Genomic DNA, 17489 nt, shown 5'->3' with positions numbered 1-17489 from the left:
GCGTGACCTAACAGCACACATACCTGTCACTGAAATCTTTACTATTTGCTGACATCAATATGAATCATTAATGAAAATATACTTCCAAAGCAAATACAGTTGTTCAAATTAATTCAGTCTTCAGGAATAATTTCCTCTTATTTCAGTCATTATGTTCTTCTATGTTCACTAATCAACCAGAAGGCCCTTGCGGTTGCCTTTGTGGCCAGGTCAGAGGAAATGTGATTTCAAACAGACTCGAACTCACTTTGCCAGGCTGAGTATTTCTGTGTCAGATTCTTTGCTGAAGGTTTTGTGTGAGCTAGTACATCCAAGAAGTTGGCAGTGGTCACGGTGTCCAGCTGGATCCCAGGTAAATCGCTGCTCTCTGGATAGAAACAACAGTAAGGGCACAACGATCGACCTTAGGGTGATCAATGCTCCCGAAACGCTAACAGGCCCTCCTTCAAGGCGATGCATAATGCAGCATTCTTAATGGCTGATGCAGAAAAGACAAGGCTAAAGAGGGCTTGGGAGAAAATTCTTCAATGCACAGCTCAACCCCTGAAGCCCAGACAAAAATATGTGACTTAAATGTATCATCAAAGTTTTATTTAATATTTATATAGTCCCACAGTGGATCTAGCCTTACATAGTGTGTCAGAGAAGTAAAAGCCTGAGGATTTTATCATCTTGGGGGAAAGTTGGTCCAAAACAGCGCACCCAAGGAACAAGTTGAGTGCAGGCAGAATGATTCGACCAAGATCAGAACAAGTGTAGAGAGCCACCAAGATCAGGCGCAAGGCTCCATCTGCTGGTGAGAGTTGGATTTCTAAACCAAATTAGCCTCCCAACGCACCTTTGCCGTGATCCCACCTTTACCTGACTGGTGGTTTTCAAGTGCGTTGAAGATCTTCCTCACAGGCCTCATAGCTGCCTCCCTGCAGACCAGCTTAATGTCCGAGCCTGAGTAGCCCTCAGTCTCCTGAAACGGCCACAAACCAACCCCTGGTCAGCAGGCAGAACGCTGGTGGTGATTACGTCCTTCTGGGCAGGACCCAGGATCAGAGCAGCCGCTTAGTTTCTGCAGCTGGCCCGCATGGACACTACACGAAGATCCCCAGATAGATCATGCTTGGGGACAATAAACAGCTTCCTAATTCCATCCAAATTTATGTGATAAAATGTTGGTGAAGGACTAGACCACCCACATTAGCCTCACGGTGCCCCTGTGCCAAATCCAAGGATGATCAGATTTAGCAGACACTGATTTTTGTAAGAAGACCAAAGCTGCTTTTGAGGAACTTCAGTGAGCATCAAGTTTAAAGGTGTACTCAGAGGAGGCAGTGACAGCAGAGACGATGAGGACAAACAGACATGTCACTAGAGCGTTTGAGTTCGTGAGAAACTGTCATTTAATTGTCACGGGAATTCCTTGCAGTGCGAGTTTTATAGACAAAGCAGCTGAGGTTCACAGAGTAAGCGACTCCCCTGAGGTCACACAGCTAGTAAGATGGATTTGACCATCGGTTTCTCCAAGTCCAACCCTGTGCTATTCCCACTATACCATCTTGTTTCTCTGCTTCAATATTTCCAAGTGGCAGAGAACTTCCTCATTCTTTTGTAAAGAAGAGGCCAGTTGCATTGATGGGAGCTTGGGTCTCTTCTAAGAGACTCAAGGAAGAGGCTCGGAACAGCTCATGAGAAGATCCCACCTAGGACTGTCATGTGGTGGCTGCTTGGCCTCCAGATGCCTCTCCCCAAGCAGCTTACCTGGCTCAGCACGTCGTACTCCAGCTCTGTGCGCAGCTCCAGGGCTCTGCTCTTGCTCACCGGGGGCAGCCAGTGGTGGATCATGGCCCGCCTGGCCTCCTGGCTGGGGAGATCAACCAGAATCCTCTTCTCCAGGCGGCGCAGCATGGCACAGTCCAGCTCCCTGAAGTCAGGGCCGAAACAGAGGAACTGGTTGGGACAGGAAACTTACTTCCTCAGCAGCTAGTGCAGTTCAAGAAGGATTTTGCACTGCAGGAAGCAATTCTGCCTTTTAACTGTTACTCTATATCTATGCCTGAATGGACAGGACAATTACTTAATGTTGTTTGGGAGGAAGAATTGGTTAAAAAAGAATAAGAAAGAAAATATGTCCTAAAAATAGTTTATGTAAAGGTCATTTTAAGTGACTTAATTTGGGGAAAATAATGTAACAACAACTAAACAAGGAGCATTTCCATTGCAGTTATAACATGAATTGTTCAAGCTGATCCTGCCAGTGAGTAAATTATTCCCGCAATAATTCGGGCACTCTGGGACATACATTAATTCTTCCGAAACTCTCATAGATCCTGGAGCGAATGAGTATCTCCCTCCATTGCTCTGGTGAACTCAGCCAGTGCTCCTTCCAGGGCGCCCAGTGCAAACGTGGCCCTTTGGTGCACTCACCACGCTCCCTCCTAAAACACCATCAGGCCAGGTTCATGCAATTTTGCATCTGCAGGCCATTCCCCTAAATTTCTTAATATAAAATGTTCAACCAAGTAGAATAAAACAAAGAATATCCATATACCTACCATCTTGATTCCACAACAGTTAACATTTTGCAGTATCTGCTTCCTATCTATCTAGCTAAATTATTTCAAAGTAAATTACATCATGAAATCCCACCCCTAGATGCTTTTTCTGGGGTTCCCCCAGCCCCTGCCCTGAAAAAAACATTTTCTTACATAGCTACAACACCACCTTGGCACCCGACAGAATTAACATTGAGGGCACAATATGGCTAGTGCTCATTCTATATTAATATCTCTCTACCCATGTCAAAAATATCAATAGCTTTTCCAACCAAAATCTAATCAAGGATCATGCATTACATGCGGCTATATCTCTTAAATCTCATGAGGGACCGGCCTCCTCGCCCTAGCCCCTTTTCGAAAGGAGGAAGCTAGTTGTAGAAAGTCCCACATTCTCTCGATTTGGCTGATGTTTTCTTCATGGAGTCATGTAACTGGTTCCTTCAGCCTGTGTTGTCTTAAGACTGGAAGTCGGATCAGAAAGCTTAATTATTAGAATCAGGATAAACATTTTTGGCAAGTACATTAATAGATGACGGTGTTTTCATATTTATTATATTGGGATCCACCTGTTTTCTCCCCGTTGGTGATGTGGTGTTTAATTCCTGGGACCATCTGGTGACAGCGTATCTCTCCACTGTAAAACAACCTCTTTCAAATAGTAAGGTTCTATGTACGATACTCTGACACTATGTGAATACTTTCCCCAACCCCTTTCAGCTCGTGGTTTCGCATCATTGATGGTCTTCGAATCGATTTTTCATGAGAGTGATACAAAATGGTGATTTACATTTCTTAAATTCTAAATGTATTATTTGGAATTATTACTTAATGTAAAGCTTCCCCTCATTAACTAGGGCTCTTTGGTTACCCTGAATTACCATTCCTATTATCAATGTATCATTTTGAGGGTAAGTCTGCAAACTCCTCATTTGTTCAAATTTCAAGTTCCTACAAGGAAAGATACCATTTGTTTGCCTTCCAAGTATAGAAATTCAGAAATGCCTGTGTGCTGATCCAGCTTCACCATCAAAAAAGACTAATAATGATAACATGGTCACCATATATTTCTCTTTCATAAAGACTCTGAGAATATCCAAAACATCGTTCCATTTTTCTTACTGCCATTCTGAATCTGTGTCATGATATTTCCTTTTAGATTGAAAAAGAAACAGCCTTCTGGGAACACATGCGAATTCTAAACTGGAGTGGCCAGATTTCTTCAAAGACTGTGTTTTTTTCTTTCCCCGTTGTTCTCCCAATTCTGAGCTGGGAATCCATAGTCCAGGGGCACCTTAACAGTGATAACAGTTACCCATTTCTTCATCGGCCTCACCCCACTGAAATTCATCTCCCAGCAGAGACCTGCCCGCCTCTTCCCAACCTCATCAGCAACATTAATACTCAAGGCACAGGGTCAAGGAGACTTTGCAGAATTCTAAGAGGTTTTTTTTCACATTTGAATATTAATAAAAATGCTTAAATAACACTAGATAGTAGGCACTATTTTAAGCATTTTACGGCTATTAATTCACTTAATTTTCATGACAACCCTATGAGGTAGATACTGTTATTATCTCCATTTTAAAATTAGGAAACTGCCCTGGCTGGTGTAGCTCACTGGATTGAGCATGGGCCTGCAAACCACATGATCGCAGTTCAATTCCCAGTCAGGACACATGCATGGGTTGCAGGCCAGTTCCCGGCAGGGGATGAATGAGAGGCAACCATACATTGATATTTCTCTCTCTCTCTCTCTCTCTCTCTCCCTCTCCTTCCCTTCCCCTCTAAGATAAATAAATAAAATCTTCAAAAAATGTACAAAACTCAAAAAAAAAATAAAATGAGGAAACTGAGGCACAGAGGTTCAGTAGCTGGCTTGAGGTCGGAAAGCTAGTGACCAATGGCACTGAATTTGAACCCAAAGAGTGAGACTAGGGAGCCCGTGCCTCTGTCACTGCCCGCTGCCAGCACAGGCACTGCCAAGTGCACTCCCAAGTCACATCCTGGTGAATTCTCAGAACCCTGGGAACAAGGAGAAGATCATAAAAGCTTCCAGAAAGAAGGATACAGATTATGCACAAAGGATTAAGAAGAAGACTTCTCATCAGCAACATGAGATATTAAAAGGAGATCAAGCAAGGCCTTCAAAATTCTGAGGAAAAAATCTCAAACCATTAATTAAGTTGGTAGATAAAATAAAGGTATTTTCAAGATGCAAAACCTAAAAATTTTTACCTCCCATATGTCCTTATCAGGAAAGTACTGGAGGACCAGAAGGAGACAGGAAACCAAACCAAAGGGCCACGTGGGATCCAAGAAACAAACAGTCTGTCACAGGTAGAGAAGGAGCCTCCCAGGACGATGAGGTGAGGTTCCAGGGCCTTCTCTGCACACTGGGGGGGGGGGGGGGGTTGGGGGGAGGACAATCAGTGCCATCCGGAGGTGGTAAGAAGGCTCTAGAAGACATGTCTCTAAGAAGATGAAATTGAATGAATGAATCCAGAGGTGATTTAGACAGCAGGCAGAGGTGGCTCAATTAGAGGGAAGGGAGGGCAAGGTGTGTGGGGAGGGAAAGGAGAAAGGGCAGGGGAAGATCTTTTAATAGAGAAAAGGAACAAACTCACTTTTTAGGAATGAGTTCATTTCAGCAATTTAACCACCTGTCAAGTGTATTATCACTACCAAGTCTCCAATATATAGACATGAATAAGACTTATCAGTAAATAAAGGCAAGAAGAGGGAGGTTTTGGGCTTGAAGTGCAGGCAAGTTGGTCCCATAAACATCAAAGACAAAGAAGACTTGAGATCCGACTGAGAATCAGGAAGGAAGAGTAGATAAGTTGGGGAAAATGGCAGAGCTGGGATGGTCAATTGCCATGTTTTTCCATGGCCCTTCCTTGCACGAGTCGCCCCCTCCTGAAGAGGCAGGGGACTGCAGAAGGAGGGCTCTGCGGGGGCGCCTTCTTCCTGGTCTCCCCATTCTGCCCAAAGTGACTTCATGCAGAGGGAGGTGGGAAAACAATCCCTCCCTATCGATGTCTGTATTGATCAGCTAATGCCCTAAAGCAAGAGATTTACCTCAAAACTGCCTGTGGGCACAAAATAAGTGCAAGTCTCTGACAGCAGGGCCTGATGAATGTACTTTTAATGACATCAATAACAATATAGTCATGCGAGGGAGGAAACAAAGGACAAATGGAATGTACCCGGGAATCATTCTTTATGCCAATATATTTATATGAAAAAATTTAACTTGTCACAACCAGAAAACATTCCCTTCAGCTCTTACACTTTGATTTTTAATTAGTTATTGTGTTCTCATGTCTTCTTTATTCTGGTTGTTTGGTATTTCCATCACCTCAAAGGGCAAAAGCAACCAGTGAGTGACATGTGAGCTAGAGAGGAGGTTGACAGACTTCAGGGCCCGGCCACTGAACCCATGCCCGCTGGCCACCTGGACAGTGTGCGTGGGCTGTATGGCCTTGCCATCGAGCACATGGGCTCCAGCGCCAAAAATGCCTCAGCCCCTTAGTTTGTCTCCCTGCTAAGCTATGTGCTTCCTGGGACAAAGATCATTCCAAATTTTACAGTTTGGAAACCTAACAATTCCAGTTCGTCCATTCAATAGTGCAAACTATCAGCATGATTGGAGAAAAGCAAAGTTTTGTAAGCAAAGTCTTTGCAGTACATCCACAACCAACAGGAAGTGAGTGGTCGTGGCAATCCTTGAACAGCAGGCGAAGGAACTGTAGTATTCTTTGGTAGACGACGGGGAGCTGATGAGCAAAGCATGGAGGTTACCTCCTTTCCCACAGTGAGCCCCGCATAGGCTAGCTTACACCTACATTTCCCGCTTCACCCTAGAGCCCAGGGGCCGTGTGGAGTTTTTGTGGACAGTACGGGGTTACGCCTGCTGAGCTCCGCCGTCACATGCATACGCTCTAGAAATATACCAGAGAGGAGTGAATTCATTCGGGAAGGAGTAGTTTACCTAGGTATATTTCCACTCAGTGCAGTAATCTCTTCGATTTTATGCCTTCTAAATGTTAGCGTTTGGGGTGGTTTTTTTTTAAATCCAGAGTTTGGTCATACCAGGTTTCCGATTTTTAAGAGGGATAGTAAAATGTCTAGCCCTTTTGCAAAGAGCAAGGAAAAGGTGAGTTTGAACATGCTTCACACATATAATTTTCACACCTTGTTTGTACCAACCACCATCGAGTTAAACAGGTATTTAAAGACGGCATTTGCCTTAATGGCCCTGTTCAGTATTCTGTTTCCCTGCGGATTCCTAGGTGTGAGTTTCTGTATACTCAGCGATCGAGGTGGGTCAGGTTAGCCCTCATTGTGCTCACTAAACACTTCTGACATGACTGTCACTTTAAGCGGTAATATTGACAATGCAACACGTGTTATCCTTCTCATTGCTCATGTACATATCCAGTGACTCAGATGAGCTGCTACTTCTCACCTTCTTCTTGTCCTCTCTGTGATGCTATAGATCAGGGAAGGGGCTCCTTGGAGGACAAGTGTGGAGTAGACAAAGATGCTGCATGCATGTCACCGCCGAGAAGGGAGAAAATGGTCGTCCCTTTGAGACAGACCTGATTTGTCTGGGGAAAATGATAAGTTAGCAAGCAGTGAAGGATAGCCTAGTGCCCTGGATTATACTATAGATGAGAACTACCACTGCCCAACCATGAAGAATTTCTTTGGGAATTTTAGGGCTGGGTTTTTACATAGTTTGATATGATTTAATTATTCCCCCCAGAGGGAAAGACTGCTTAAATCAGATACATTTATTCCCTCACGTAAGACTCTGAAGCCAATATAAAGGTCAGTTCCAATATTCTTAAAAATACACTTCCTCAGAGAAGAACTTGGGCAATATGTAGCAAGGAACTTTAAAAACAAATCTATACCTTTTGATACAGCAATTCCACTTCTAGAAATCTGTTCTAAACAGATTTTTGTCAAAGATTTTTTTCAAGGATGTTTGTTTTGGTGTTATTTATGACAGAGAAAAGTTGGGAGCATTGTGTGTGTTCAACAATATCCAGTTTTCAAGGATTATTTAATGGCATGGGAAATGTTCTTACTAGAAGGTTAAGTAGTGAAAGCAGGATGCTAGTGAGAATACAAAACGTACAACCTTTACTATAATTTCACATGCATTAACCCCTTGAACCAACAATTCTACTTCCAGGAACCTACCCCAAAGACACACCAAGTGCATCTTTGCAAAAACACGAAGCAACATGCGCACAACATTACTCACTGCGGCACTATTTGTAATGGCCAAAGAGTGGGAGTAACCCAAGTGCCCACGGTTAGGTCCCTGGGATAGATTACCTCCTGACCTAAATGGCACATACATAGATATAAAGGAAGGAAGGAAGAATTTTCTGTATTTATTTGGATAGATTTCCAGAATATTTTATTAAGGAAAAAATTAATATGCAGAACAATTTATATAATATGTTTTCTTTTCTGTAAGTAAACCAAGGTCAGTTAGTCTTGGAGTTCTTAAAAAAAACAAACCATCGAGAGTTTAGCTGTGGAGCATGTGACAACTTATATCTCTATAATGTGTGTCCATTCCTGCTATTACTCCAGTGAGTCTCCGCTGGGGGGGGTGGTCTTGTCCCCACCCCAGGAACATCTGGCCGTGTCCGGAGACATATATCGGTCACAGCTGGGTGGTGGTGCTACTGGCTCTAGTGGGGAGAGGCCAGGGATGCTGCTTAGCATCACGCAGAGCCTCGGACAGCCCCCAAACAGAGAGTTCTCTGGCCTGAAATGTCAGCAGTGCTGAGGTTGGGAAATCTGAAGTAGCTTTTCCTTTTTACTTAAGCCAAATCTGTACCATTTGTCTCATCAAAATGCTGTAGTCATGATGCCCTGACTGGTGTGGCTCAGTGGATTGAGCGCTGCTGGCCTGCGAAGCAAGGGGTCACTGGTTTGATTCCCAGTCAGGGTACGTGCCTAGGCTGTGGGCCAGGTCCCCCGTGGGGGCCATGTGGCAGGCAACCACACATTGATGTTTCTCCCTCCCTTCCCCTCTCTCTAAAGATAAATAAATAAAATCTTTAAAAAAAATAAGAATTTGAAAGAATATGCACCAAACTAGTAAGAGTGGTTATCCTGAAGACTGGGGAAAGGATCATGGGGGACTTTTATTTTCTATTTTATATAATCTAAGCATTTAAATCCTTTAGAGAAAATAAGTTACAGTTTGTATTTGGAAAAACAAAAGGCCAGTAAGGTTTAAAGCCAGAAAAAAGAAAGCTAAAAATTAAACCGCTGACTGGTGGCCCATCTGAAAAGACGAAGAAGGCAGTCTGTCCATCAAGAGCCCAAGGGGAGGAGACAAGCACTGACCAGACTGAGACAGGGAGGCCTTGTCATAGAGCTTCATGCCTCTGGCCCATCGTGAGCCGAATTGCCCATGTTATGTGGAAGGGATTAAATTTTTTTGTAAAACTATGTATGTCTTAGCTCTGCCCAGTCAACAGGCCAAGAAGTAATGATAATCCAGTAGCAAGGAGCACCCTTAGCTGTGCAACTGGGACTCTCTCAACAGTACTTCCCACTCAGTGAACCAGGGCTCTGCAAATCAATGGCAGATCCCTGGGCTGGAGCAGAACGCACACGTGGAACTGGGGTCGTCTTGTGCAAACCACAAAGAAGCCTGGCCTCAGTCACACCTAACGGCAGGAAGACTAGGAAACGAACCCCCAAATTCCACTTCAGGTAAAGTGACTGTTGGGAGGCCTTGACCGGTCTCTGCCACACCAGCATGGGGATTGACAGTTTAGCCTCTGGATTTGCACAGTACAGTACGGCAGCCATCAACCACGTGTGGCTGCCAGACACCTGGAATCTGGCTAGCCCACATTGAAACGTGCCGTAAGTATAAAACATACACTGGATTTCAAAGACTTACTATGAAAAAAAAGTAAAATATCATAATATTTTATATTGATTACATATTGAAATGACAATATTTTAGATCTATTGGGTGAAATATAATGTCATTACAGTGAATTTTATGTTTCTTTTTATGTTTTTAATGTAGCTACTAGAAAATTTTCAAGTGCAATGTGCCTCACATTATATTTCTATTCAACAGCACTGCTGTAGAACAACCAGTGAGAGTGTCTTCTGAATGGCTCCAGGCCTAGGAAGAACAGACACGGGAAGTTTAGTGAGAGCAGAGGAGAGAAAGGGGGCAAATACATTCAAAAAGTAAAGAAGGGAGAGAGGACGGGAGGGGAGAGAAAGGAGGCAGGCAGGCAGGCAGACCTGACTAATCACTACAGAACAGGAGAACATATCTACACATTATATATCTGATAAAGGACATGAATATATAGAAAAGAAGATATATAAAACAAATCTCATAACTCAGTAATGAAAATGCAAACTTGAAAATGGACAAAGGGTTTTGAAAAGAGGTTTCTCCAGCCCTGGCTGGTGTGGCTCAGTGGTTGAGCGCGGGCCTGCGAACCACATGATCGCGGTTCGATTCCCAGTCAGGGCACATGCCTGGGTTGCAGGCCAGTTCCCAGTTCCTGGCAGGGGACGCACGAGAGGCAACCATACATTGATATTTCTCTCTCTCTCTCTCTCTTTCCCTTCCCCTCTAAGATAAATAAATAAAATCTTAAATCTTAAAAAAAAAAAAGAAAAGTTATCAATGTTTAAAAAAAAAAAAAAGAGGTTCCTCCAAAGAAGATAAGCACTTGACCAAGTTCATGGAAAGATACTCAGTATCATTAGTCATCAGAGAAATGCAAATCAAATCTAATAACATACCACTTCTCATCACTAGAATGACTATAATCAAAAATATAATGATGAGAGTGTGGAGAAACTAGAACCTTCACCTTCACCCATTGCTAGTAGGAATGTTAAATGGTACAGCACTTTGGAAAAGTTGTGCAGTTCCTTGAATAATGAAGTATAGAGTTACCATAATAATTCTACTTGTTAGGAGAGTAGGCAAATTTATAGAAACAGAAAATAGATTACTGGTTGCCTAGTGCTGTGTGTGTCGGGGGGCAGGTGATTGCCAATGGGTATAGGGTTTCTTTGGTGGGTAAAGAAAAATGTTCTAAAACTGATTATGGTGATGGTTGTACAGCTATATAAATACAGTTAAAACCATTGAACTGGACACTTTAAATGGGTGATTATATGGTATGTGAGTTTTAGCTCAACAAAGGTTTAAAAAAACTGATGGGGCTATACCTGACAAGTCACTAGATCCAGGTGGAGGGGTGGGAAGAGAAGGGAGTGAGAGGGAGAGAGAGAAACACTCATTGGTTACCAGTGGATGTTGCTAGGACACCAACTCATGACTCTAAAATTTAAAGAGAAAGAATCTGGCTTTTCTAGTACAGACTGTATTTCAAGGTAGTCAAATTACCCTACTGGATGAGAGAAAATTCTATTATAGAGAATATCCCAGCTATCAATTAGAAGGAATGATAGACCCACACTTCTTGTGAGTCTGGTGAAATAAGTGACTCAGACAAAGATCATCAGTAGATGCTATAAACCATTGATAGGTATAGGAGACCATTCTGCGTGGCATGGGCCCAGCTCCCACTTGGAAAAGCCAGTGGAGAGTGAGGTCTGATGCATAGGACCCACGCCCATGGATAGGTTTCCCCATGGGGAATCAGGCCTGCTTTGTACATAGACCAATATGAGACTTGTTTTTTGCTAAAACTCCATCACCCTGAATTGAGACAGCAAGTGCTTACTGTAACTTCCTAAAGTCTGTGCTAAACCTCCCAAGTATAGAGTGTAACCAGTTCAATCACTTTTCCCCTTGGCCTGCAACATCCTTCTCTTTGAAGTAATTAGCAACATTCTTTCCTTTGTTTTCTGTAAAACGTAATCACCTAAAGTGAACCTGTGCATAGTAAATGAGGACCATCCTCAATGTAATGTGCCCAGAAAAGCAATGAGAGCCAGTCAAAGCAAGGGTCAGCCTGCTCTCCTCTTGAGTGGCCATGCTGTCGCTTTTCCTCCACAGGACTTCGGTGGTCCATGTGAATTTGTCTCATATCTCATCCACAATGTCACGGATCCCACAAGCTGAAGTCTGCATCAGATAGGAACTGTACACCTGACTCCACTGATCTATCTTGGCATAACTCAAAGCTAGACAACGGTACATTACCTACCTCTCCATAGATGGAATGCAATATGATGTAGGTAGCATCACCTATGAAATATGTTTGCCAGAAATTACATTGATTCTGAATCTAATCCATCTAACTTTTAGTCTAGAGTGATTACAGGGGTAAGGAAAAGAAGCTAAATACTACCATGAGGATACAATGAGCCAAATCCAGAAAGTTGAGACATTCTGCAGGACAACTTCCCTAGCAGTCAAGTTGGTGGCAAGTGGGGAGAGAGGGAAGCAGGGAGTCTGTCTGTTGTATATTAAAAGAGAATTACGAGAACAACCAATTACAAAATGCAAACCTTGTTTGGATACGAGCTCAGTAAATCAATTGTAAAAAGACATTTTTGGAATATTGTGGGAAATCTAAACATAAACTATTACATGATATTAAGGAAATAGTATTAATTTTATTGGGGTTAATGATGGCATTGTGCTCATGTAAAAAATGTTTTTATACAAGAGGGTACCCCCAAGAAAACAGAATTATCTTCTGGAGGGCAGGCCCCTGGTAGTACAGGCTTTCCCCACCAGGTGAGTGTCCCAGGAACCTATCTGTGTCAGTGTACCAGCTGGCACTGGGGAGAGGCTGCGTTTGGCTTCAGTGCATTTTTTTTCAAGACTCTTTCTGCACATTTGCCCATTTCATGACAGGTGATTTCTGAGCATACCTGCCCACACCCTGCTGAGTGTTCAGCAGTTTTTGACCAAAATAGCATGACCCCCGTTCACCGCCGTCCCCATTCAAAATCTCATCCTAAGTGAGTTTTTGTGTTTCCCTGGATGAGAAAAGTCCTCAAAGGGAAACGTTTTGCCGATGTGGAAGAGGTAAAACAGAAAAATGGCAGACGCACTAAGAGGCACCAAAATTGGTGAGTTCAAAACTGTTTAGAGCAGTCTCAGTAGGTGCATTACATGTAATGGAGAGTACTTTGAAGGTGACCGAAGTTTAAGCATGTAAGAATACACAATTTTTCTAAATAAATTCTGGGTTTTTTGTGTCCCCCCCCCTTGTGTATATGACAAATAACAATCTGGATATAATTTAATATATTTCTACCAAAAGAAGGGGAAGGCAGGAATAGATGAAACCAATTTGGCAAGACTGTTAGTTACTAAAACTGGGAAGTGGTGGGTTCATTGTGCTGTTTTGTCTTCTTTAGTGTTTAGAGTTCTTCGTAATAAAATGTTTCTTTAAATCCCACCCATGCTCAGGGATATAGGAGTTAGAATATATTGGTTCCAAGATACATTGTAACAATGTAATCTGTGATATAAAAGAACCCGAGCTTAAAAGCATGTGTATATTCGCCATTTGACATTTTGAGGGGTGATTCTTAAATTTGATTTTTGACTGTTTGCCGGTTGCCGCATTGTCCTCCCCTTCTTATTCTGCCTGTCTGAGCCATTTTATTTGGGGCTTACCCCAAACTGGTCACCTGAGGGAAATTGTGGCAGCACAATAACTTCCTCAACAGAGTCCTTGATGACACCGGGAGCAGAGGGTTCTCTATGAGAACACGTTGGTCTCTCTGGGGGCATAGACCTTCCAAGAGCCACGGACGAACTTCCTGTTCCCACACAACATCCCCTGGGACATAAGCACGATGTTGCGATCAACCATGTTTCAAATGGATGAAGGAACAGAGACTCCTTCTCTGAAGGATTCTACAGTCACATTTAAATGACACATCTCTGTGTGTACGGCACCATAATATGTCTAGAAATAACCTGTGTCTTCAAAATGTAAAAGGCCCATCACCTTAGCATGTTAGAGAACATCTTATGAATTTGAGGAGAGGTGGAACCAGGTTTAAATTGGGAACATATTGAGAATAACAGACCACACATGAACGCCCTGTTCTCAGTGACCACCGCTTTGGGAGCAGGGGGGTTAGCACACACTACAGAAATTTCATGTCCGGCGTGGAAGCAGAACTGGAAGGACAGGGGTGATGGAAGAGAGTCACAAATTTGAGCTCTGTGGCAAATTTGCTGTTGACTTTGGGCAGATTGACTTCCCTTGACCTTGACACCCCTCTGTCTTGTGTCTCACCTGCCTCTCAAAAGAAATGATGTAGGTGAAAACATTCTTGGAACTATAAAGAGAATATAATTATTTTAAAAATACACTCTCCACGTAGATACTGTCTTTCCCTGGTTGACATCTCTTATTCCCCAATTCCACTTCCAGAGTTGTTCTTAAACCACTCTGGGAGACAGTTTGAGTAAAATACTCTGCAAGTAGATTATATTTTTAATTAGAGATTATTTAGCTTCCTGTTTACTGTGCAACATTAAAGAGAAGATTTTCCTCCTAACTTAAAAAAAAGTTTAACTTTAATACTGTTAAAATCCAAACATACTATTTCTGAAATACCTTTGAGTCCTGGAGATTTTAGCATTCTATAGTTCTCTGCCAAAGTCCTGTTTAAACACAGTAGATAAATTGTCTTTAAACTCAAAATGTTCATTTTAAATATTGTCAGTGGTAGCCCTGGTCTATGTTCCTTCTATTAAGGCAGTTGCTTTCATGGTACAGATGGCCAGGGATGAGGACTTGAACAGGAAAGCCTTCAGATTTATCTTCCGGGGCGGGAACCAAACAACGAGGCGTTGCCTGAAGTGGTCACTGTAATACTTTCATCTGTACTCAGTGGCTCGTGAAAAGGCATTCAAAATGTACTCTCAAAATCTCTTACCAGGGCAGGTTAGAAGCTGCTAAGACAAACACGAGATCTTCCGAGCGGGCCAGCCCATCCATCTGCACCAGTAGCTCTGTCTTCATCCGAAGGCTTCCTTCGTGCTCTCCCCTAGACAGAGACAAGCAGGTGAGGTTCTCCCCAGGCAGAGTCTTCGCCTCCACCTCCGGGACAAGGGCAGCACCAGTGACTGTGGGGTGGGTTCTCATCTGACAGCTAACCCTTTCCCTGCCTCATTCTCAGGAGCCACCCCACTAGAGACGGAGAAAACAAGCCACTTGGCATTATTTTCCCAAAGAGAGTAATAGAGTAAAGGAATACAATGACATTGAAAGAAAAACCAAAGCTTGGCAATGAACTAGAAGATCACCAGAAGGCAGACGGTGCCACTGGGAGATGAAATGCTGCCAGGCTCTGTCCACTCACAGTACCGTTTGCCCTTTTGCGAACAGCATAATTGCAAACAATCTTTTTTGTTTAGATAGCAGGCTTAAAACAACTTTTGTGGGAAGTATTTCTTTTAGTATAATGTGTGGATAGAAACTGTCCAAAAAGGGATCCACTGTTCTTCTGAATCGGTTTCACTCTTCTGACAAGAGCCGAGACAGTGCCGTGGGACCTGTGCTTTGCCTGCGCAGCAGCTGGAAGCAGATCCCCCTCCAAGCTCCTCGTCGCCGCTGCCAAAGACCTTCCTGCCAAGACGGAGCCCACTACAGGATCTGAACACGTACGGGGGCTCTAAATACCGGCCACGGCCGGCAGGCCCTCCTTCCTCTTCACTTCCACAGATGGACGTGAAAGGACAGACAAACGGCTGACTTGGACAAGGTGACATCCAGCTGCTCGTCTCTGCATGCACGTGGTGGCAACCCGCAGCAGGTATGTGGTTTTTAAGGAACTATGCCCCTTACTATCTAACCACCTTCTGCTAAGAGAGGAGTCTCACGGTACAGTTACATGTTTACTCAGCATTTGCTCCTGATTATTATTCTTTTAACATGATAGGACCCAAGATGTCTTCCAAGCACCTGCCCTGATTGCCTGACAAGTTGAAGATTCTAGTTTTCGAGTTTAAGTTCCTGACAGGGAAATAGACATTCAGTGCAAAACTAGAGCACACCGAAGGGAAAGCTTCCAGATTAGCTGAGTCCCAGCCGTGGGGACCCGGGATGGAGACTGACAAAGCAAGTGTAAGAGCAAGTACACTGGTCACGAGGGCTAGGCAGGCTAGGCAGACCAGGTGGCCAGGGGCTCTGCAAAGGGAGTGACCATGAGGGCGGTCTGGGGCTCCTGGCCTGGCACCTGTGCAGTTGCGGTGCCCGTCAAGCCCCGTATGGAGAGGCCGAGTGCCCCAGCCCGGGGCTGGCAGCACCCGCTAAGCCTTGGAATCATCCCATTTCAATCAATGGCAAGAGTCCCGTGGACCTTAATGGTTGGCTTTTCCTGCTGGGAACATGGTTTTCAGTAAGTAAAATTTCATAAATTATATTCTGGTTATACTTCCAACAAGCTGATTATTTGCTTTTGATTATTTGCTTTCTATTAGTTCTGCCTTGATGATAGCCCCTTAGAGGCCATTAATAAGTGCGGTTCTATTGAGATTTCCCAGAGACCTGTTGTTTTCAAACCAGAGGAGCCAAGCTTCCTAAAAAGTTTCAGAGAAAAATACCTCTGATCAAGACAGAAAGGGTGGGGCTGGGTGAAGGGAAGAGATGAAGCACACACACAAACCCTCATAGACACAGACATTAGGGTGTTTGCCAGAGGGGTGGGCGAAGTAGAAGAGGGTGTGGGGGGCAGACAAACAGGGATGGAAGGACACCTGAAAAAAAGAAAAGCAGAGAGGCATTTTTAACACACACACACACACACACACACACAAGTGAACTAGCAATGAACAGTCTTTTTCCTGCTGGGGACGTTAGCAGACACTCAATCTTTAGAAATAACACACGCGACACATTTAAATTCGAACATGTTGAGTCACAACCTGTTGTCACAGAGAAGCAGTGGCTTCCCTGGCCTCTCACACCTGGTCAAGGACTGCCCCTCTGGGGACTCGGCTCTTTGCTGCCCCGGTCCCCACCGGCAGCGCCTCTGGCTCCAGAGGAGGTGGTCACGGGCGGCTATTTTAAGCCAGCAGGACTGTTACTTTGTGGCAGCCTGGGACTGTGGGACTAGGGGGTCTTCAGTCCTGAAAACCACTCTGTGGGGAAGGGGGGAAGGGAGGATGACATTTCCTCCGGTTATAAAAACTACTTAAATCAGCTATTCAGTTAACAGGATCTAATTTAAAGACCTTTCCGTGTGTCTGCAGAAAATTTGTGGGCTTATTAATAGGCTCATTCTGCTGGTAAATGTCGATGGGCTTCCGACCATCAAACACACTTACAAGAGGGGAGAAGTGATGACCAAAAAAACCCTGTCTGTTACCCAGGAGCCGTGCCTCTCTGGCTCATCACGGACTCCAGCTCGTCCAGGAAGATGGTGGAGGGGGCATGATAGCGAGCAAGTTCGAATAGCACCTGGGTGGGAGAAAAGCAACCACATGTTCAAATTCATATATTTAAAGCCCTCAGGTGCTCCCAGAGAGTACATTAACCATTTCATTTGGAGGAAGTTAAGTCACACTATAATATTAACCATTTATGCTGCACTGTTATTTCACTAACAACTTTATAGTCATCACAGTTTTTTTCTCTCTAAAATATCCTGTGGGGTTGGAGGGCCCAATTATTTCCATGTATCACTTGCTAAAATTACAGCCAGAGTAAGTGGTCATCTCAAAGTTACTAATCTTAAATAGGAGAGTTTAAGATAAAACTCAGTTCCTGAGCTTTCAGGCCTGTAGTGAGTCCCCGAGACCCTGTCAGTGACGTGTTTCCTAGGGACACAAGAGCCTAGGAACATGTAAAATCAGTTGATAATTTTCCCTAAACCTTTACAGATGATGGGGGGTGGGGCATGCGCAGGAGGAAGAATGGCTGGAAAGGTTAGAGTTCCAGTTATGGGTGAAAAAGATTTTTTTTGACCCAAAGGATT

General features: G+C 43.7%; 1 protein-coding gene across 2 annotated transcripts in view; it reads right to left on the bottom strand.

Moving 5' to 3' along the window:
• Nucleotides 1-20: 20 nt before the first annotated feature.
• The window catches only part of KATNAL2 (katanin catalytic subunit A1 like 2), a 57259-nt gene continuing 39790 nt past the window's right edge, over nt 21-17489 (bottom strand). For both annotated transcript variants that reach the window (XM_037033868.1, XM_037033871.1), the window contains exons 12-16: nt 16881-16972; nt 14448-14558; nt 1753-1915; nt 862-964; nt 21-367 (exon numbers count right to left, since the gene is read on the bottom strand). In XM_037033868.1, coding sequence (XP_036889763.1) covers nt 228-367; nt 862-964; nt 1753-1915; nt 14448-14558; nt 16881-16972 — 609 coding nt within the window. In that variant the 3' untranslated portion in view covers nt 21-227. The remainder of the gene's footprint in view (nt 368-861; nt 965-1752; nt 1916-14447; nt 14559-16880; nt 16973-17489) is intronic.

This window comes from Sturnira hondurensis, unplaced genomic scaffold (assembly GCF_014824575.4).
Source record: "Sturnira hondurensis isolate 20B ecotype Veracruz unplaced genomic scaffold, ASM1482457v3 Scaffold0001872, whole genome shotgun sequence".
In the NCBI taxonomy this organism is placed as follows: Eukaryota; Metazoa; Chordata; class Mammalia; order Chiroptera; family Phyllostomidae; genus Sturnira; species Sturnira hondurensis.
The sequence above is the reverse complement of the archived record's forward strand: the minus strand, read 5'-3'. Positions and strand labels throughout refer to the sequence as shown.